The sequence below is a fragment of the Lathyrus oleraceus genome, chromosome 3 (genome assembly GCF_024323335.1).
Source record: "Lathyrus oleraceus cultivar Zhongwan6 chromosome 3, CAAS_Psat_ZW6_1.0, whole genome shotgun sequence".
Classification (NCBI taxonomy): domain Eukaryota; kingdom Viridiplantae; phylum Streptophyta; class Magnoliopsida; order Fabales; family Fabaceae; genus Lathyrus; species Lathyrus oleraceus.
Window position 1 is genome coordinate 117,170,775 of NC_066581.1, and position 23,286 is coordinate 117,194,060.

Here is a 23,286-nt window from a genome sequence, read left to right on the forward strand (position 1 = left end):
AAATGGTTCGATAGTGTCGCATGGTTAAAAGTTGTCATTTGATTGGGGGATAAGTATGTATCAATGATTCGTAGGCATTCAAAAGCTAAAAGATTAAAGTGAAACTCTTAAGAAGGCCTCTTGGGGATATGACTAGGACAACGTTCGACCAAACCTGTATAAATATTTGGTGCAATCTTTTTAACCTTATCGTTTTACTTTTCTGCAATATACTTTCATTATTTAAATTTCCGCTGCAATTACTCACATGTTACTAATACAATCTTATAGAGAAAAGGTTTTGATTAATCATGAATTTTTAATAGCACAATTCACCCCCATCCCTTGTGCTTGAAGTCACTTGTCTAATAGGGTGAAGGATTCTTTGCATCCCCTGAAGCTCACATACCCTCTTCCTGTCCATGTGGCTCAGTTGGTGAAAATTATGGGGGCTTCTCATGAGGAATTAGAGCTTTTGCGCTCTCATAATGCTTTGTTATCCCAGTAATTTGTTGACTGTACGAGTTCGGTCGTTGGAGCGGTCTTGCAATCATTTGAAAATTATTTGGATCAAGTAGTGTTTTCATTGTCCCTTAAAACTTTCTAGGGACCAAATTCGGCTAGATCAAGTTGTCGTTAATGGGAAGATTGTTTCTCTGCGAAACTAGATTTGTCGGAGTGCCAAAGCCTGTCATAGTTATTTTTTATGGTACTTTCTTGTTGGTACTGTCATACCCCAATTTTGTCCGGGCATATTTAAATTTTCATAGCATTGATTTCATTTTTATTTTTGCATCATATGCATAGCATGACATACATTTCATCATGAATAAATACCTAAAATATCAGTCAAGATAAATTTATTGAGAATACAAACATATTGGTTAAATCGTTTCTCAAGAACATGCACAAATCAGCTGGTAAAAAAGTTTCAAAATTAAAAGTGCAGACGCCAACATTATTCATCTACGGTTCACGTAGTTTAACCTGGTGTGCTCATTATATCTTCCAGCAACTATTTCGGTTGCATTTTCACCCGCCTGAGCTTTTTAATCGGTGCAAATTTATTTCAGAATTCGAAGAAACGCTTTATTTTTTCAATAAGTATATTTTGTGCTGATCATTTTAGTGTGTTTGATTTAATTTTTCGAACAAATTTTTGCCCGACTTTTATTTATTGTTAGTCGTTTTAATTTTATTTCTTTTGTCAAAACATTCAAAATAATTAAATAGGGATATTTATGTTTTTACTTCATTTTTTATTACCCAATTAGAATTTAGAAATTAAACTAAATAATTAAGTAAATCAGATTAAAAAATAATAATAACATCTCTCACCTCAAAGTGTAAATAAATAAAAAAGAGAGAAAAAGAAAATACCAGCTGTTACCCACTCCCTAACGGACACACACGCGTCTCTCTCTCAAATTCTCTCTCCACCTTCACTCTCTCTTGCCAGCGAAGAAGACGGAGAAAAAGAGAAAAAAAGGATAAGAGGCGGACACCTATCACTATACCTCACCCCACTCACACGTTATCCCCTATACCTACCTATCACACGTCTCCTCTCTGTCTCACACTATTTGCCAATTCCTCAATCCATCTCTCTCACTCACTATACCTCACTCTCCACTCATCATTAAGACCCCTCTTCTCTCACTATTCAAGACTCACTACACACTCTGCTAACCGAAAAAGAAAACTAAAAAAACAAAACTTCTTCTTTCCAACAACCTCCGTCATCGCCGCGTCAAACACCATAAACCCAATAACCTCTCACCACCGTCGCAACGCCGCTTTCAGCCACAACCCACCAAAAAACCCAAATCGCCGCACCACCTTCATCGTGAAACAACCACTGGCGCACCTCTCTACGACCCTCACAACCTCATAACCCTCCCGCCGCGCCGTCTCCTCACCCTCTCCGTCCGTCCACCACGCGAGCCACAAACACACAACACTCCGGTAACCTTCAACCTCGCCATTCACCAAATCTCGTCTTCACCATGACCACCCCACGAGAACCGCCAAGCTCCGACGGGACAAGTTTACGGAATTTCAAATTTTAAACATATTTATGTTCACTCGTTTTCGGTTTGAAGTTTGTTTCTTTTGACAGGAAACTAAAGGGTTTGCTATAGCTCGTGTCAAGTCTTCGGCATTGCGGAAACTAGCGGATTTGTTATAGCTCGTGTCAAGTCTTCGGCATTGCGGTAACCATTCTACCGAGTTCTTTTGTTTGTTATTTAAACATGCGTTTGCTTTGGTTATGGAGGCTGAAATTTTCATTTCCTTTCTTTTCCCGTTAATGTCGTTACTGTCGATATGTTGTGCTGGTGAATAATGAAACTATTTATTTGGCTTTAGTTTAATGTGAATTGAATTAAGTTGAATTTGAGGGATGTATGAAAGAATGTTCTAAGTTATCATTTTTTTCCTTTTCAATTCCTGTACCTTTTTAAAAAAAAAGAAAATCCAGTCTTTAGAAGAGAAATTTAAACCATGATTATCATGTGGCGTTTGCATTATTCCTTTGCTGTATCAATTTTCATGTTGTTACTATCATTACAAGCAATGTATGGATGTAGAAAGAAATCAATATTTTTGGGTCACTTGGGTGTTGAAATATATAGCTATTGTGTTGAAGTTTAGGAATATATAGTTACTGTGTTCAAAGTTAAATTTAAATATAAATATATATTATTGTGTTTAAGTTTTATATATAGATACTATTTTAATGTGAGTAGATACATGTGTTTAGAAATATATACTATTGTGTTTAAATTTAAACATAAATATATACTAATGTGCTTAAGTTTAAATATAAATATTATTATTGTATAAATATAAATATTCAGTTTTGTATATATTGGTAATACGTTGATTTGAATAGATATATGTATTTCATTTTGCTTTATTAATTACTATTGTTTTATTTTTTTCAGTTTAATTAATTAATTAATTAGTTTTAATTGATAATTGGATTATTAGATTTTTGGTTATAGATTTTAGCTAGACTTTGTTGTTAGTTTTTGAACATTGTAAATAATGCATATTATAAATAGTATAAATGGAATTTGTTTTTTTCCTTTCATTTGCGTTTTAAATCGGATTCTTAATCCGCGGATCCAGCAAATTCTAATAAATTAATTTTTCTAATTAGAAGTTAACCAATTTCTTCGTTATCGCAATTTCACCATCATCTTCCACTATCATCTCATAATACAAATTCAATTTCATTCCATTTCCTCACCAATTCAATGCCAAACAATTTTTAACTCGATATTGAGCCAATTTTCAAATACTTATGTAAGTCGATCGCTTGTAAAAGCATCACCATCAACCTCACATGGCTTACTCTTGGGCCTTCTTACAATGAGACCTAATCGGTTTTAATTAATCGATTAGATGAATTATTCATTAAAATAAAATTCACTCCACTCGTAAACACAAAATTAAAACCTCGATCCAATATCGAGTACTTTCATTCAAATCAAATTAAAATACCCAATCACAATCAAACACCATTTCATTTGGAAATGAAAAGGGGGATGGCTTTGAGTTTTCAATTCCTCTCCTCGATTATTTGAGTACGAGTTCTCTTACTCGGTTAGTCAAATAATCGTCATTTCTATCCACCTAAGCACAAACAAATTGAATCATTTTATAATAAGAAATGAAAAGGGAGATGACTTTGAGTCTTCAATTTTTCTCCTCGATTATTTGAATACAAGTTCTCTTACTTGGTTAGTCAAATAATTGTCGTTCCTCTACAAACTTCCAAACCCCGATTAAATCAAAACACTTTCAAAATAAGCTAAATGAAAAGGGAGTCGACTTTGAGTTTTCAATTTCACTCCTCAATTGTTTGAATACGAGTTCTCTTACTCTGTCAGTCGAACAATTGTCATTTTTCACCAACTCATACTGTAAGTCAAATCATTCTCAATCAAAACTATACGAAAAGAGAGATGGTCTTGAGTTTTCAATTCCTCTTCTCAAATGCTTGGATATGAGTTGTCTTACTCAGCCATTCAAGTACTTGTCGTTCTTTCTAAAATACGTCAACCATATACAACCTTATTTTCATAAATATTCAGATGAAACAGAAAGCGGTCTAGAGTCTTCTATTCCCTTTCCTGATTATTAGGATACGAGTTGTCTTACTCGGTTATCCGAGTATTCGTCATCCGTTTAAAATACCTTAATCATCATTAAGACCCTTTCACAATTAAGGATGAAAAAGAAAGCGGTCTAGAGTCTTCTATTCCCTTTCCCGACTGTTAGGATACGAGTTGTCTTACTCGACCATCTGAGTAATCGTCATCCAACCAAAATATCTCAACACAACCAGTCAAACAAAATATCTAACATATTAATCCAACTTGTCGCCCCCGTGTGACCAAAACTCTTTTCAGAAAGAACACTGTTAATCCTTTCTAACGCGCACAACAAACTAGTGCTTAAGCCTCTGCCGAGAGTAGACAAGCCAGCGTTTAGCCTTTAGAACACGATCTAAACAGTTGTTCATTAAAAAACACCAACCAACCGTAGTTCCCCGAACTACGAAAGCTCTGATTTCCTTATTACGCCATAAGGATACGTAGGCAGGAGATTGTTGTATCTTCGCGAGCATACTAATAAAAAATCTCCCCTTTCCCTTTCAGAGGTTCTCATCCATTTCTATTTTTAATATTTTATAACCTAAAGATAAAAAACAAACATAAATTAACACTCGAAACACACTATTGAACTAAAAGGTTCCCATTGAGTACAACGGACGTAAGGGGTGCTAATACCTTCCCCTTACGTAATCCACTCCCGAACCCGAATATGGTTACGACGACCATTATTCCATTTCCTTAAGGTTTTATCGATATTTCCCTATCCCTTCATTGGGATAAATAAAGTTCGGTGGCGACTCTGTTCGAACACTAAATATTTTCCGCGACCATCGCAAGGAATCGTATTTTTCGAGATGCGACAGATGGCGACTCTGCTGGGGACACGCTCAAAGAAAAGGAGAGTGAAGCCTAATTTAGTTTAGTTGATGTATTGTGTGTTAATTTTGTTTACTTGTTTGTTATTTATTCTGTTATTCTTATGCTGTCATAATTATTGTCTGGTGTTTTATTGGTTATGTATTATGGGGGTTCTCTGATTGGTGATACTTTGTGTGATAGACTCTCTACCCGAGTCTGAGAAAAACCATAAGATTAAGTTGGTGGTTACGTAGTGGACGCCCACAAGGAGTCTTCCTTGTTGGGAAGATACGAAGACCCCGCCTAGAGGAGATTCTCTTGAGATATTATTGCCCGACGAGTTTTCGTCACGACGATAGTATTCTCAAGATGGATCAATGACTCTAGGGACCTTTTAACCCACTATATCCGGCGGTTATGTAGTATTAACCTACGAAGTTTCAGACTTGTTGGGTTAATACGAAAGCCCCAATCAGATGAGATCCCTTGGACGTATTACTATCTTACAGTAATATTTCCAACCTCGATCTATGACTCTGAGAACCTTGTTAGAACCCTGGACTCGAGAGTCGTGTAGTAGAATCCTCATGGAGTTTTCCTTGTTGGGATAATACGAAGACCTCACCTAGACGAGATCTTCTTAAGGATACTATTGTCCGACGAGTCTTCGTCACGGCAATGACGTCCTCAAGAAATATCCATGACTCTGGGAACCTACCAACTGTAGAGCCTACCCATGGGGTTCCATTAATCAGAGATACCTGTCATTTACCCGTTACTCTGATCCATCTGAAAACACTTTGAATCTGTGATCCTGAACATGTCACTACATTCATACACATATCCTTGCATTTGCATTCATCATCATACATTTCATATCATTTTTCACCAAAAAAATAAATATAAAAAACTCATTCATCCTTCGTCCATAGCCTACAGTTGATTCCCCGATACTCATATCAGACTTGAAGTAGCTCTTGAAAGATCATGGATCCGTTGGAGCAAAGTCATATTGCATTGAAAGGAGATGTGGACTCGATGAAAAATCAGCTAGACCAACTTGCGGAAGCTATGATAGTTTCATCAAAAAAGGAAGACATCCTTAACACTGGCAATCGTTGGACTGATTTGTTTCTACTTTTGCATTTGTAGTTTCTTTGTTGTTAAAAGCTGCTTGTGTTTAAACATTGTTGTTTTTAATGGTAATATTGGTAAAGTAATTATGCATGTTTTGAATTAATCATCTCGCATTCGCTCATTTTTCTTCTCTTATATCAAAAACAAAAAATACATCAGTATTTCTCCCATTCACTTTCCTTTATCATAACTTTTGTTTTAGCAAAGATTTGAGGGAGGATGACGAAAACAAAATACCCATAATTGCTGAATGTATGCTTTCGGATGAAATCCTACTGATGATGTACAAGCATTGTTTCAAATCTCCAAACACTGGAGAGATAAGGAGTTAATCCCTAGTCAACCACTTCGAGCCTAGAAGTAGGAGTTTCTTTCGGATCTAAAAAACCTTACATTAAACCTGGGGTAGGGTAGTGTTCAGTTAATCTGACTACAAATTCAAATTATAAGATGAAGCATCTCGTTTATGGATCAACCACATGATGTTCTTCGCACACATCCTGAAGTGTAGAAGGAACCATGCAAAATCCAAAAGTCACAACGGTTGTTCTTCAATGACCAATGACTTGGCAGTCACATTCTAAAAAAGGGAGTCAATGAAAAAGCCCGCTAAGTCGATACCCCAAAAGGAGACTTAGGCAAAAATCGGGGCAATCCCGATGGACTAAAGCTTCAAAAAGCGGTCCATGCAAAAGTTAGGGATCAAAACAAAAATCAAAGGAGGTCACGAAAACCCTCAACAAAATAAAAACAAGATTTAGTGACCACCATATCCAAATCAAAAGATCACCAACATCCATAAAGAGCGAAATAAGTGACTGTCATTTCAAAAAGATCTTACACTGCTGAAATCTCGTAAGAGTAAGTGTGTGTCGAATTAATTGAACATAGGATTGGAGATCATCATGAAGAAAGGGTGGGTACATAAACAATTTTGAGCCTCATATCCTTTGTTTCGATAACCGTGAACCAAGCCACGTTACAACCCTTAAAAGACCTAATTGAAGTAGGGTTTATTCCAAAAGCATACTACATCAAGGTTACGTAAACTGACTCCTAAAAATTTGCTAATCTTTTACTTTGGTACAATCTTCTTGTTGTATCGTTCGCATTGTTAAATCATCATTGCGTTTGGACTCATGGTCCACTCGTCACACACTATCACATTATTCCAATACATGATTCTTTTTCAAAACTTGCATGAATATCGCATTAAAATTACCATTTCTGAATAAACAATTTTAATTGCAATTCAGCATTTGACATCATTGAAATTTCAACAAAGAGCAACCAGTGGAACTTTACCATTCACCAGAATCAAGACTACCTCATAACCCACGAATCAGGTGCATGCCACCCAAAACATCAAGTTGATCATAGGAAAATTACTCCAAGAATTGGCCAGTCTTAAACAATCTCCAAACATTTATTAATCAGGGGCAAGTCATTTCAAGAATCATTTGATCCAGAGTAAATCATCTCAAGACTCTATTAACTAGGGCCAAATCACTTAGAGGTTCTGTTGGCCAGGGGCAGACCCCTTCAATATTCGGTTAGGGTGAGTTAAGTCGCTTCAACGCTCATACCGGGGCAAGCTACCTCAAGATCACAGAAAAGTCAACCACTCAAAGAGTCGGTTAACCAAGGATAAATCCTTTCGTGGATCAAAATTCTGGGGCAATCCATCTCCAAATTATGGTACAATTGCTTTCAAAATCCTTTCGAGGTAAACATTTTACATAGACCCGTCACATTGGGGCAAGATGAGCCATACAGGAGCGAGTCCTCTACATGTTTTCAAGCAGTTCAAGCAAAAGCTTTTTCGCACGTCAGCAACCATAGAGTTCGGGACAAGTGTCGGGGAATCATGCTACCACCCCATAAAATAACCTTTTGACAAACAAAAGCCTTTCTGGAAAGAACCTTATCTTCCAACACCCACGCAGGGGCATTTTGAAAACCTGCAAATCATTACATAAATCATCATCACGCATTAGTCATGTCACTTTGCTCTAAAATAAAACCATGCATAAAATTCATCGGGTCTAACCCCATAACATGAACCTGGCATCAAAAAGCCTTGAAATACAAAATCTGACACCAAAGCCCAACATCGCTTGAGCATTTCAAAGTCCAATTCTCGTATGGCAATTTATTTCAAGGTCCAGTTCCCGTCTGGCAACTTATTTCAAAAGCCCAGTTCCCGTCTGGCAACTTATTTCAAAAGTCCAGTTCCCGTCTGGCAAACCTTTTTCAAAAAAACCAGTTCCCGTCTGGTAATTTATTTTCAAAGCCTAGTTCCCGTCTGGCAATTTATTTCAAAGTCCAGTTCGCGTCTGGCAAGCTATATCAAAAATCAGTTCTTGTACGACAAATCATTTGCCAAATACCAGTTCTCGTCTGGTAAATTACCTCTTAATACCAGTTCTCGTCTGGTAAGTCACCTATTTCAATACCAGTTCTCGTCTGGTAGTCAATTATTTTCACCAGTTCTGGTCTGGTAGCCTATTTTAAAAAAAAGTCAGTTCCCGTCTGACAAACAAAAACAAACTCAGTCTCGTCTGACATTTCAATTATTTTCACCAGTTTGCGTCTGGTAACATACCCTTCGAGTGTTGTCCTTATTTGGCAGTTCAATCTTCTTCACCAGTTCTTATCTGGAAGTTCCTATTTAAAGTCCAATCTCATTGGCAGTCAAGAATTAAACCATACAAAAATATCCAATTACCCGTTTGCATTCCCACATGCATCACACAAATCATTCATACATGGTTTTCCTACCAAACAGAAAATTAAAAAAAAAACACAGTCATATCAATCATCAGCATACTCATGCATAACACTCCCACAAAATGGGAATTTCAACAAAATAAAAATCATTCGCATTCCTACATGCACAACCAAATATCCCCAGCAATTGCATACGTACATGCATCTCATGCATCATCCCATGCATGGTATTCCCACCTAAAGTGGGACATCATACAAAAATCAAAAGTAAAATGTCAGGATCCAAGGTCATTCATGTATATCTTGGACATTCCTCATTCCAAATGAAGTTATTACCCTGCATATGCTCGTGGGATTATATCTCAGTAAATTATTTTTTCGACTTTACAATTAATAATGATATTCCTAGCAATTTTTCTTTACAATCATTGCTCCTCAAGCAGAGGTTACCCAAAAAAGTCTCTTATGAGCTTTTTCCCCTGCAGAGCATTTCCAGTATGTCTCCCTCAAAAGGAGTCTTTTCTTAAAAGTTCCCCTAACAGACGAATATTCGAGATACTGCTTCATTTATCTGAAGAATCTCATCTCTCTGTTTGAGATACTGCTTAATTTATCTGAAGAATCTCATCTCTCTGTTTGAGATACTGCTTCATCAATTTGAAGAATCTCATTTGTTTTCTAGAGATACTGCTCTAAGTATCCTCGAAGAGTCTTAGATTCAATTAAGGTATCATTCCCTTGTTCGGAATATCTTAATTCTATCATATAAGATGCTGTTTCGACTTGATATAGGGAATCTCATTTTTATTGTTTGAGATGCTGCTTCATCAATATGAAGAGTCTCATTTTAGCCTTTTTTTAGAGATACTGCTCTAATATCCTCGGAGAGTCTTAGATTCAATTAAGGTATTTTTTCCCTTGCTGGAATATCTTAATTCTATCATATAAGATGTTGTTTCGACCCGATACAGAGAATCTCATTTTTACTGTTTGAGATACTGCTTCATCAATATGAAGAGTCTCATTTCAGATTTTTTAGAGGTACTGCTCTAAGTATCCTCGGAGAGTCTTAGATTCAATTAAGGTATCATTCCCCTTGTTCGGAATATCTTAATTCTATCATATAAGATGTTGCTTCGACTCGATACAGAGAATCTCACTTTTACTGTTGAGATGCTGCTTCATCAATATGAAGAGTCTCATTTCAGATTTTTTTAGAGATACTGCTCTAAGTATCCTCGGAGAGTCTTAGATTCAATTAAGGTATCTTTCCCTTGTTGGAACATCTTAATTCTATCATATAAGATGCTGCTTCGACTCGATACAGAGAATCTCATTTTTACTGTTTGAGATACTGCTTCATCAATATGAAGAGTCTCATTTCAGATTTTTTTAGAGATACTGCTCTAATATCCTCGGAGAGTCTTAGATTCAATTAAGGTATCATTCCCTTGTTCGGAATATCTTAATTCTATCGTATAAGATGTTGCTTCGACTCGATATAGAGAATCTCATTTTTGCTGTTTGAGATGCTGCTTCATCAATATGAAGAGTATCATTCCAGATTTTTTAGAGATACTGCTCTAGTATCCTAGAAGAGTCTTAAATTCAATTAAGGTATCATTCCCTTGTTCGGAATATCTTAGTTCTATCATATAAGATGCTGCTTCGATTCGATACAGAGAGTCTCATTTTGCTGTTTGAGATGCTGCTTCATCAATATGAAGAGTCTCATTCATTTTTAGAGGTACTGCTCTAGTATCCTCGAAGAATCTTAGATACGATTGAGGTATCATTCCCTTGATGGAATATCTCGATTATATCATGTAAGATACTGCTTCGTTGATCCCTAGAGAATCTCGTGCGTTCAAATCAAGACATTGTTTTGCTAATTATCAGAAAGTCTTAGATACAGTTGAGGTACCATTCCATTATTGAAATATCTTGATTATGACATCCCAGATACTGTTCTGGCGATTCCTAGAGAGTCTTGACTATTTCATTTTACATTCTAATAACTTTTCTTACTGTATTTCTCACTGCATTTCTCCCTTGCATTTCAAAGGACAAAATTCGGATCTTTTTGTATTTAATTATCTTCCACCATGAATGTACGAAGACGGTTGTCATTCATACTTTCTAGTTCAAGGTAATTAAATAGGGGCAACTGTCATACCCCAATATTTTCCAACAACTGTTTCGGTTGTATTTTCACCCACCTGAGCCTTTTAATCGGTGTAAATTTATTTCAGATTTTGAAGAAACGCTTTATTTTTTCAATAAGTATATTTTCTGTTGATCATTTTAGTGTGTTTGATTTAATTTTTCGAACAAATTTTTGCCCGACTTTTATTTATTGTTAGTCGTTTTAATTTTATTTCTTTTGTCAAAACATTCAAAATAATTAAATAGGGATATTTATGTTTTTACTTCATTTTTTATTACCCAATTAGAATTTAGAAATTAAACTAAATAATTAAGTAAATCAGATTAAAAAATAATAATAGCATCTCTCTCCTCAAACTGTAAATAAATAAAAAAGAGAGAAAAAGAAAATACCAGTTGTTACCCACTCCCTAACGAACACACACGCGTCTCTCTCTCAAATTCTCTCTCCACCTTCACTCTCTCTTGCCAGCGAAGAAGACGGAAAAAAAGAGAAAAAAAGGATAAGAGGCGGACACCTATCACTATACCTCACCCCACTCACACGTTATCCCCTATACCTACCTATCACACGTCTCCTCTCTGTTTCACACTATTTGCCAATTCCTCACTCCATCTCTCTCACTCACTATACCTCACCCTCCACTCATCATTAAGACCCCTCTTCTCTCACTATTCAAGACTCACTACACACTCTGCTAACCGAAAAAGAAAACTAAAAAAACAAAACTTCTTCTTCTTCTTTCCAACAACCTCCGCCATCGTCGCGTCAAACACCATAAACTCACTAACCTCTCACCACCGTCGCAACGCCGCTTTCAGCCACAACCCACCAAAAAACCCAAATCGCCGCACCACCTTCATCGTGAAACAACCACCGGCGCGCCTCTCTACGACCCTCACAACCTCATAACCCTTCCGCCGCGCCGTCTCCTCACCCTCTTCGTCCGTCCACCACGCGAGCCACAAACACACAACACTCCGGTAACCTTCAACCTCGCCGTTCACCAAATCCCGTCTTCACCACGACCACCCCACGAGAACCGCCAAGCTCCGACGGGACAAGTTTACGGAATTTCAAATTTTAAACATATTTATGTTCACTCGTTTTCGATTTGAAGTTTGTTTCTTTTGACAGGAAACTAAAGGGTTTGCTATAGCTCGTGTCAAGTCTTCGGCATTGCGGAAACTAGCGGATTTGTTATAGCTCGTGTCAAGTCTTCGGCATTGCGGTAACCATTCTACCGAGTTCTTTTGTTTGTTATTTAAACATGCGTTTGCTTTGGTTATGGAGGCAGAAATTTTCATTTCTTTTCTTATCCCGTTGATGTCGTTACTATCGATATGTTGTGTTGGTGAATAATGAAACTATTTATTTGGCTTTAGTATAATGTGAATTGAATTAAGTTGAATTTGAGGGATGTATGAAAGAATGTTCTAAGTTATCATTTTTTTCCTTTTCAATTCCTGTACCTTTTTTTTAAAAAAGAAAAACCAGCCTTTAGAAGAGAAAGTTAAACCATGATTATTATGTGGCGTTTGCATTAATCTTTGCTGTATCAATTTTCATGTTGTTACTATCATTACAAGCAATGTATGCATGTAGAAAGAAATCAATATTTTTGGGTCACTTGGGTGTTGAAATATATAGCTATTGTGTTGAAGTTTAGGAATATATAGTTACTGTGTTCAAAGTTAAATTTAAATATAAATATGTATTATTGTGTTTAAGTTTTATATATAGATACTATTTTAATGTGAGTAGATACATGTGTTTAGAAATATATATTATTGTGTTTAAATTTAAACATAAATATATACTACTGTGCTTAAGTTTAAATATAAATATTATTATTGTATAAATATAAATATTCAGTTTTGTATATATTGGTAATACGTTGATTTGAATAGATATATGTATTTCATTTTGCTTTATTAATTACTATTGTTTTATTTTTTTCAGTTTAATTAATTAATTTTAATTGATAATTGGATTATTAGATTTTTGGTTATAGATTTTAGCTAGACTTTGTTGTTAGTTTTTGAACATTGTAAATAATGCATATTATAAATAGTATAGATGAAATTTGTTTTTTTCCTTTCATTTGCATTTTAAATCGGATTCTTAATCCGCGGATCCGGCAAATTCTAATAAATTAATTTTTCTAATTAGAAGTTAACCAATTTCTTCGTTATCGCAATTTCACCATCATCTTCCACTATCATCTCATAATACAAATTCAATTTCATTCCATTTCCTCACCAATTCAATGCCAAACAATTTTTAACTCGATATTGAGCCCATTTTCAAATACCTATGTAAGTTGATCGTTTGTAAAAGCATCGCCATCAACCTCACATGGCTTACTCTTGGGCCTTCTTACAATGAGACCTATACGGTTTTAATTAATCGATTAGATGAATTATTCATTAAAATAAAATTCACTCAACTCGTAAACACAAAATTAAAACCTCGATCCAATATCGAGTACTTTCATTCAAATCAAATTAAAATACTCAATCACAATCAAACACCATTTCATTTGGAAATGAAAAGGGGGATGGCTTTGAGTTTTCAATTCCTCTCCTCGATTATTTGAATACGAGTTCTCTTACTCGGTTAGTCAAATAATCGTCATTTTTATCCACCTAAGCACAAACAAATTGAATCATTTTATAATAAGAAATGAAAAGGGAGATGACTTTGAGTCTTCAATTTTTCTCCTCGATTATTTGAATACAAGTTCTCTTACTTGGTTAGTCAAATAATTGTCGTTCCTCTACAAACTTCCAAACCCCGATTAAATCAAAACACTTTCAAAATAAGCTAAATGAAAAGGGAGTCGACTTTGAGTTTTCAATTTAACTCCTCAATTGTTTGAATACGAGTTCTCTTACTCTGTCAGTCGAACAATTGTCATTTTTCACCAACTCATACTGTAAGTCAAATCATTCTCAATCAAAACTATACGAAAAGAGAGATGGTCTTGAGTTTTCAATTCCTCTTCTCAAATGCTTGGATATGAGTTGTCTTACTCAGCCATTCAAGTACTTGTCGTTCTTTCTAAAATACGTCAACCATATACAACCTTATTTTCATAAATATTCAGATGAAACAGAAAGCGGTCTAGAGTCTTCTATTCCCTTTCCTGATTATTAGGATACGAGTTGTCTTACTCGATTATCCGAGTATTCGTCATCCGTTTAAAATACCTTAATCATCATTAAGATCCTTTCACAATTAAGGATGAAAAAGAAAGCGGTCTAGAGTCTTCTATTCCCTTTCCCGACTGTTAGGATACGAGTTGTCTTACTCGACCATCTGAGTAATCGTCATCCAACCAAAATATCTCAACACAACCAGTCAAACAAAATATCTAACATATTAATCCAACTTGTCGCCCCCGTGTGACCAAAACTCTTTTAAAAAAAACACTGTTAATCCTTTCTAACACGCACAACAAACTAGTGCTTAAGCCTCCGCCGAGAGTAGACAAGCCATCGTTTAGCCTTTAGAACACGATCTAAATAACTGTTCATTAAAAAACACCAATCAACCGTAGCTCCCCGAACTACGAAAGCTCTGATTTCCTTATTACGCCATAAGGATACGTAGGCAGGAGATTGCTGTATCTTCGCGAGCACACTAATAAAAAACCTCCCCTTTCCCTTTCAGAGGTTCTCATCCATTTCTATTTTTAATATTTTATAACCTAAAGATAACAAACAAACATAAATTAACACTCGAAACACACTATTGAACTAAAAGGTTCCCGTTGAGTACAACGGACGTAAGGGGGGCTAATACCTTCCCCTTACGTAATCCACTCCCGAACCTGAATATGGTTACGACGACCATTATTCCATTTCCTTAAGGTTTTATCGATATTTCCCTATCCCTTCATTGGGATAAATAAAGTTCGGTGGCGACTCTGTTCGAACACTAAATATTTTCCGCGACCATCGCAAAGAATCGTATTTTTCGAGATGCGACAGGTACCATGTAATAGGAAATGTATATAAATCATTTAATACATGGTTAAGGTGTTTTTTATATTAGCCTAAGTACATAGCTCTGGATTTTGTCCTTTTGTAAATGTACGAGGTCTTTCCTAGAAGTTAATTGGTCATCACTATGACAATGAAAGAAATAAAGAATACAAGTTTATTACTTTTCGGTACCTGTTTCGATATACTTGGCATTATCCTAGACGCATAACTCTAGATCTTTTTGAACTGCAAGATGTCCCCCGAAGTTCCCCTTCACCCCACCGGGTGAAAACCCGATCAGATGTAGACGAGTGGCTAACCCATCATGACATACATAGTGGTTAACTGCTAGACATGATGGTCTATGATTTCCTATGAGGAATCTGTTGCTCTAGCCAGACGTACAAAGTGTCCTTGACAACACCCCTGGATTTATATGGGGAATTGATTGCTTTAGCCAGACGTACAAAGTGTCTCCGACAACACCCAAGACTTTATATGGGGAATTGATTGCTTTTTCCGGACGTACAAAGTGTCTCCAACAACACCTATGGCTTTATATGAGGGATTGATTGATTTAGCTGGACGTACAAATCGTCTCTGACAACACCCCTAGCTTTATCTAGGAAATTTATTTCTTTAGCCGAACATGCAAAGCGTCTCTAAAAGCACCCATGACTTTACGTGTGTCGGGCATTAATGTCTTTGGTCGGACGCCAGATTTCCTTTTTCTATTCACATTCACCAAGAAAAGAATGTATTAGAAAACATCACTTTATCTTGCTATGTATAGCGATATAAGCATACAAATGGTAAATAACTTAAGCATAACATTTAGTATGATTGGGGAACATAAAACATAACCAGGTGGGGTGACCGCCACTTATTTGTTCGCTCCTTATGGCCTCTTTATCCACCTTTTTGAGGGTGGATACCCATCCTGTTGAGTTCTTCGATGAGTAAAATGATGTTAAGCTCCATGGCTATGCCTTCTCTCTGATATTTATGGAGAGCTTGGTATATTCTTTTTGCTCCCTCCAAGCCAGTATTGATGGTTGTCGATTCTCCCAATAGGTTGTGGTATTTAAGTTTGAGATAAACTAGTGAGGCAACAACGTCCAGCATGGCCGCAAAAGGCCGTCCCAAGATGCAATTGTATACGCTCATGCAAGAAACAACAAGAAATTGAGAATTTACCAACTGAATGTCTTCTACATTGCCAACGAAAACATTTAGTTCCACATATCCCCGGGGACATGTTGTGGTCCTGTTGAATGCTTGGAGGTCCGAGCCTTTGTATGCCAACAATTCGCTTCGGTTTCAGTCCATCTTCTCGAATAGCTCTGAGTACATGATTTCATAAGAACTTCCGCCATCGATGAGAATCTAAGACACATCAAACTTCCTAATTATGGCGATGATCACGATGGGGAAATGTCATTCAGAATACCCTCAGGCATCGTATCTTTTGTTTTTTTTGTTTATATATATATATATATATACACACACACACACACACATACCATTTTTGATTAAAAAAGGATATTAGGACAATACATATCACATATTGTTTACAAGTATGATAAAATCCCGAACTCGCTTCCCCACGACAGTTTCACATAATAATACTATTGTGTTGAGTAATCATAGAAAACACTTAATTAATAAGCATCGAACTCTCTTGTTGCCTATGGTTAGAGAGTTCTGAATTCTCTGGAACCACTTCTATGTCAGAATCTTCAGTTCTTAAAACACCTTTGTCATGAGCATCAAAAAAGTCATATTTCTCTAGTCCCTCTTGGTTAGTGTCTATATCAACATTGTTCTACAAGTTTTCTTGTTTCAAGTTGCCATCAGTGAGTCTAGAGAGATTATAAATCTCAACATGATCCTTGTCATAATTTTCTTGAACTGGACTCACTTCATTTATTTGTGAACCATCATTATTAAGTAGATTAGTAGTTTGTGGAGCTATAACTTCTTCCATTTTCTTGTATTTTTTTTAGGAGAATGAATAGAATTTTTTAAATGACTAGCAATGAATGTTGTCATATTATAGATATCATGGAGTTTCACAAGTTTATTAGCAACTAACATAGTAATATTCCCTTGATGTCCTCTAATGTTATCATTTAGTACCTGAGAATTACCTTTTTTATCATTATATTTTTGATACAATTATGTAAAGAAATTCCGCACTCTTTCTAGATGGTCCATTTATAAATTTCCTTTTTATGTTCTCGCATGATCATTTGCGAAATATTCTCTCCCGTTATTTGTTCCTCCTCCGAAATATAAAATCTCGATTCCATTGATTTTGCTCTAGCATTAACGACTACTAGCAGATTCATCGAACCACTATGCACCACCATCAAATCATTCTCCTTATTTTTCGTCGGACGCCAATGTTTATTGACAACCGACCAAAGACTCTCTTTCACCTTAATACCACCTTGAATACCATTAGATTCCATATTATTTTCTCCCTCCTGAACACAATCTCCCTCCTTAGCTATCTAAGTTGCTTTCTCTCCACAACCTTCCATATAATGACCAAACTTCCCACAATTTACACGTAACAAAAGTAACCCTTTGTATTCCACCTTATAAACTTTTCTCTAATCATGAACATAGAAAGTAGCGCTTTTGATAAATCAATCTCCACACACAATCTCACCTACTTGTCTCGTTCCTAAAGAAGAGTGTTCTTGTCCGCCTTCACTATTCTACCAATTATGTTACCAATGAATGTAAAAAAATTTGCATCATAATATAAGATTAGTAACCCAGTAAAATATCACCCAAATTGTCACCTTCTTAATTTAATCACTATCCGGATGGAAATTAGGGCTTCATTCTCTAACAATGAGATACTGATCATATATTAACCAATAACTATCAATTAAAGCATGATATTGATCATCTTTATCGAAAAAAGTCATAAGAAAATAATCATTACTCGGGTCTATAATATTGATAATGTCATTCCTCACCCACATCTATTTCAAACGAGTTTCCAAGGTCTTGTATCCAATCTTTCTACCAAGAAGTTTAACAACAACTCTTTTCCTCTTCTTTTCCTAAAGGTATGAAAGTTGGACAATCATGTTGACACATCTTCTTTTCTTCTACTAGCAGACACTTTATCTCATCATCCCTTGAGAGATTCTCTATTTCTTCATTAGTCAAAATAACGGTCATAGTACCATTATTTTCCAGTCTCCATTAAAATTCCCCATCAATGACTCCTTATAGAACTTTAAGTGCATACATTTCTTGGTCATTCTTCTCACTTGCAACCACATCGTCATACACCAAATGCATGCTCGAGATTTTCTTAAAATTTTGATCACCGCCTTTAACTTTTTTAGAGTTGTGCTCTAAAAGATCTTATTCATCTTGCTAGATTCCATGTTTTCAATCACAAATCCTACGAGAGGATTTCTAACCATATAAATCCTAACGCTAACTTTCCAAAACTATTTGTTTATTTTATATATAGATTTTACTTGCTGATCGGAAAAATAGCAAGTGTACTATTTTTACCGATGTAGTAATAAGGAGTTTTATTCCCAAATATCGATCTCAGGGATTGCGTAGGAAATACTTATTTTACTTCTGATTCTATTTGAACAAAAACACAATGGTTTGGTTGGTTTTGGGAATTTATAACAACAAACACAAAAAGATAGTAAAGAATAATTGATTAAGATGAAACATGCTAGGGTGAGTGGTTGATTTAACTAATTATGAATTCAAGTCAAGATTTCCTCAATACACATGAAACATTCAATTACCTAACCTCAGAATGTTCTTCCTTAAGTCCTTAATGAAGAAACTATTAAACTACCAATTCTTACTCAAATGTCCATTTAACTAATCATTGGTTTTAATCATAAACAATATCAAGGTTTATGGTGATTTACAAAAGTTCCTAGTCCTAGGTGATGCAATTGTAAACCCAATTGTGTGAAAACCCTAACAATCACAATCCTGTTATTGATAGTCATAGATCTAATTGTATTTGTCCGATACAAAAGCATAATAACATCACACAATTGAATTGAAATACGTAACATAGTAATAAGAAAATCCATGGTTCGAATTCATAACATAAGATCAAATTAGGACCACCCCCTAGCATTTGGGGGGGGGGGGGGGGGGGGGTAGCCTCTCATAGTATTCAAAGAAATCATAGTGTGGAAATTAAACATTACAAAGAATTAGGAGATTTTGATCTTCAATGGTTGATGCCCTTGAATCTCGCCGTTTTCAAATCCTCCGTAGTAGCTATATTCTCCCGTGCAATGTTTTTCTCTCGTACGTCAAAAAGCCCCCTTCTCTTCTCTCCAAAGTCTTCTAATAGCCTCATATGGTTTTTTCTCCCAGCAAGAAGTCCAAAATACCCTTAATGAACAGGGCAGATCCACACAACATAAAGTAAAATTTCCCAGCCGCACCCATCAACACGGGCCGTGTGGATTCACACGGGTGCCCGTGTTGCTCTTCAAAAGTTGTGTTTTTTAAAAGCAAGCTATAGAGGCATCAACACGGGCCGTGTTGATGTACACGGGTGCCCGTGTTAACCCATTGACTCCCCTCTTTGAGTGCTCCTTCCTGGCAAACAACACGGGCCGTGTTGATGTACACAGGAGCCCGTGTTGACCTTCTGTATCTTCATATTTTGGCCTTCCGGAACATCCAACACTCAGCTATTAGTCCTTTTGAACCTATGCAACAACCTGCAACACTAACACTACCAAACCGAAGCATAAAAGAGACTTTTTGACACAAACATGTAACAAAATGCAATGCAATAATAAACTAACGAAACATGTTAAATGACTTTAAAACAACTAAAAACAACCATAAATCTTACCAAAGTGATGAAAATATGTCGGATAGAAGGTGGGAATTCAATGGAAATGGTGACCGATTACTTGCCTATGAATATGACTAGTTTCTTTTATACATTTAAAATAATCATAATAATAATTGATTTTAATCAATAGGTAGAAAAATGAGTTGGACTATATACCAGAGAAATTCGATTTTAATTTGTTTTTGATGATTGAGAAAGATAATTAGATGAAAAATAAATTAATTTATAAGTGAAAGAAAGATCCAAAATTACATCTACTTTGATTCTATAAAATCATTTAAACTAATCTAGAATTTATTTTGAAATTTCTACACCATATCTCAATATCTCTATACAACTATTAACTCTTTGAAAGGGTTTCAATATTTCAAATGAGATTAATTATTACAATCATCTGTTTATATTACTTTTTAAATGATTAAAATATAAGTCAAATATTTTAAATAAATCAATGATTGTAATTAACTGACAATATAAAAAATATTTACTCTAACCGTATATATCAATTAAATTCATTTCAAATATTCCTATTAAATAGAATATATACATATAAGAAAACCTTTGCCAACCAACCAATGAATTCACAATACCGATACTTAGGTAGTAGTTCTAAAAATTCCCCAACTGTCGGAGGCACAAGAAGACAACGGAGAAGTTGAAGAAAAGCCATAAATAACCATTCCCAACAACAACCCACCCATTTGGTCCCACCACCAAATTTTCAAAGTAACCTTTAAAACAAAGTTAAAGTTAAAGTCGAATCTCTTAACAAATTTCCACATCAATCCACCACCCACACTATCAAATCAATAACCATTCTCAAACGTGATTTTCAACTTCATGCTCTAATCTATTCTTTCTCCTTCAATACAACTACAAGGGTATGTTTTTTTTCTCTTCCTACTATGTTTTTTGTTTTGGTATCTTATGTGTCCCTTTGGTATCCGCTTTGTTTGAAATCTCGTGAATCACAACAAATGAAGTAAAAAAATTGAATTTTGAAAAGTGGGTTTTGATTTTGAACATTTGAGGATGCTTGTCTTTCCATGAATGAGTTCAAAATCAAACATTTACCAAAAATAACAATTGGGGGTTAGGGTTTTCATTTTGAATTTCTAATTTGTGGTACTACTGGGTTTGATGATTTCAGGATATTGAGTGTTTATTATGTTTTTGATTAGGTCAATTGAATGAATTTCCTTTGAGTATAGTGAAACCAATGAAAGGTGAAATGGGGAGTGGGTCATGGCTCAATTCTCTGTGGCCAGTTTCGCGCAAGAATGTGTTAGATAACAAGGCGGTAGTTGGAATTTTGGCGTTAGAAGTTGCGAGTTTGATGTCGAAGATAACTAATTTGTGGCGGTCTTTGAGTGATTGGGAAGTGTTGAGTTTGAGGGAAGGGATAGTGAATTCTGTCGGGATCAAAATGTTGGTTTCTGAGGAAGATGATTACTTGATGGAGCTTGTATTGAATGATATACTTGATAACTTTCGATTTCTAGCACAATCTGTTGTTAGGTTTGGTAAGAGGTGCACGGATCCTGTTTATCATCGGTTTGAACATTTTGTTTGCAATCCGGTTCAAAATTATATTCATTGGTCAGGGTGGGAGTATAAATGGAAAAAGATGGAAAAGAAAGTGAAGAAAATGGAAAAAATGGTCGCCTCCACAACACAATATTGCCAAGAGCTTGAGGTACTAGCAGAGGTTGAACAGACTTTTAGGAGAATGCAGGCGAATCCTGAACTCCATCGGCTAAAGTTACTCGAGTTTCAGAAGAAGGTCGCATGTCGTCGCCAGGAAGTGAGGAATCTAAGAGATACGTCGCCGTGGAATAGAAGTTATGAATACGTTGTCCGGTTGCTAGTAAAGTCACTATTCACCATACTCGAGAGGATCATACTTGTGTTTGGAAATAATCATCATCCGTCGTTGCAACAAGGAAACGACTCTCACGATGTGAATGCTAACAATTTTCTGCGCAGTCAATCCTTTTCGGTTTTCATGCATTCTTCCATTTATCCTTCGGAGAATGACCTCTATGGATTCAACAACTCGGGTTCTGTTGGGAGGAGGCCGTACTTTTTATCCAACAAGAGCAAGAAAACGAAAGAACATAAGAAGGCTCTTCATCCATCAGATAAACGCGGAAAGCACAAACGTTCGGAAAGCAAGCAGTTAGGAAATATCGGTCCATTCAAAAGTTGCATGTCTGTTACAAGCAACTCTCCTGTCATACAGAGCTGCGTGCAGCAGACAAACGGTTACGGTGGTTCCATGAGGTTGCCTGATTCTCATACGAAACATGTTGATAAAATGAAAACTGCAGAAAATTCATCTCTCTCCAGTAGAATTAGAATATATTCTAAATTACGTATCAACAATATCTCAAAGCCAGGTTCGCTTACCCTTGGTGATGCGGCTTTAGCCCTACATTATGCAAATATGATTGTATTGATCGAGAAGATGGCATCATCGCCTCACTCGGTTGACCTCAAAGCAAGAGATGATCTGTACAATATGCTTCCAACTAGTATACGAATTGTTACGAGGGCTAAGCTCAAATGTCATGCGACAAACAAGTCTTCCTCTTTCCATGATGCAGACATTGTAGCAAAATGGAGTACCATGCTCGCGCAGACATTGGAATGGTTGGCTCCACTTGCGCATAACACCATAAGTTGGTATTCTGAGAGAAACTATGAGAGGGAGCATGCAGCTGTAAAAGCAAATGTTTTACTAGTGCAAACTCTTTTTTATGCAAATCAAGGTAAAGCTGAAGCTGCAATGGTTGATCTTCTTGTTGGTCTTAACTATGTATTCAAGATTGAAACAAAAGTAGGTATGAGAGATAGATGTGAATGGCAATGATTTTTTATAAACTTGTAGGTTATGAAGTTGATGTTGTAATTGAATGTCATGATCCTTGTATAGCTATCATTTTCAAATGGTTAGGCGTTTGTATTAGTATCTTATAGTAATACTCATATCCATATTAGTTTAGTATTTTTTATGCATCAATTATAATTTATCATTTTATTTTAATTTTTTAATAATATTTAAAAAAATTGAGGAAGTGATGAGTTAAGAAAAAAATAAATATTTATATTAAAATGCGAAGAAATTTAATAATGATTTATTTAATAATGATGTATTTAATAAAATTATTAGATTAGTATATATTTTAATAATGAAAATAAAAATATATAATATATAGTGTGCGAGTATGAAATGGACTCTGTATTAAGATATTCGTATATATCATTTGTGTCGATATCTATTTTGTAGATTTTTATCCTATATATTACTGATAATTTTTGCGGATACCCACACAATTGTCATCTCTATTAATATACACTTACTCTCTTGAGAATTAAAAATATTTTAAACTTTTATCCATTTTAACTTAAATAAGTATT

The 23,286-nt window shown here is 35.5% G+C and overlaps 1 protein-coding gene across 1 annotated transcript; it reads left to right on the forward strand.

Annotated features, from left to right (window-relative positions):
- Positions 1–20,449: 20,449 nt before the first annotated feature.
- Positions 20,450–22,888, forward strand: LOC127125703 (protein PSK SIMULATOR 1). The gene is made up of 2 exons (XM_051054505.1): positions 20,450–20,747; positions 21,048–22,888. Exon 2 carries the CDS (start codon positions 21,086–21,088, stop codon positions 22,736–22,738), a length of 1,653 nt encoding a protein of 550 aa, XP_050910462.1. The 5' UTR covers positions 20,450–20,747; positions 21,048–21,085; the 3' UTR covers positions 22,739–22,888.
- Positions 22,889–23,286: the final 398 nt, after the last annotated feature.

What these genes read in the sequence shown, in the direction of transcription:
- LOC127125703 (XM_051054505.1), top strand. Translation starts at nt 21,086, where the DNA reads ATGAAAGGTGAAATGGGGAGTGGGTCATGGCTCAATTCTCTGTGGCCA.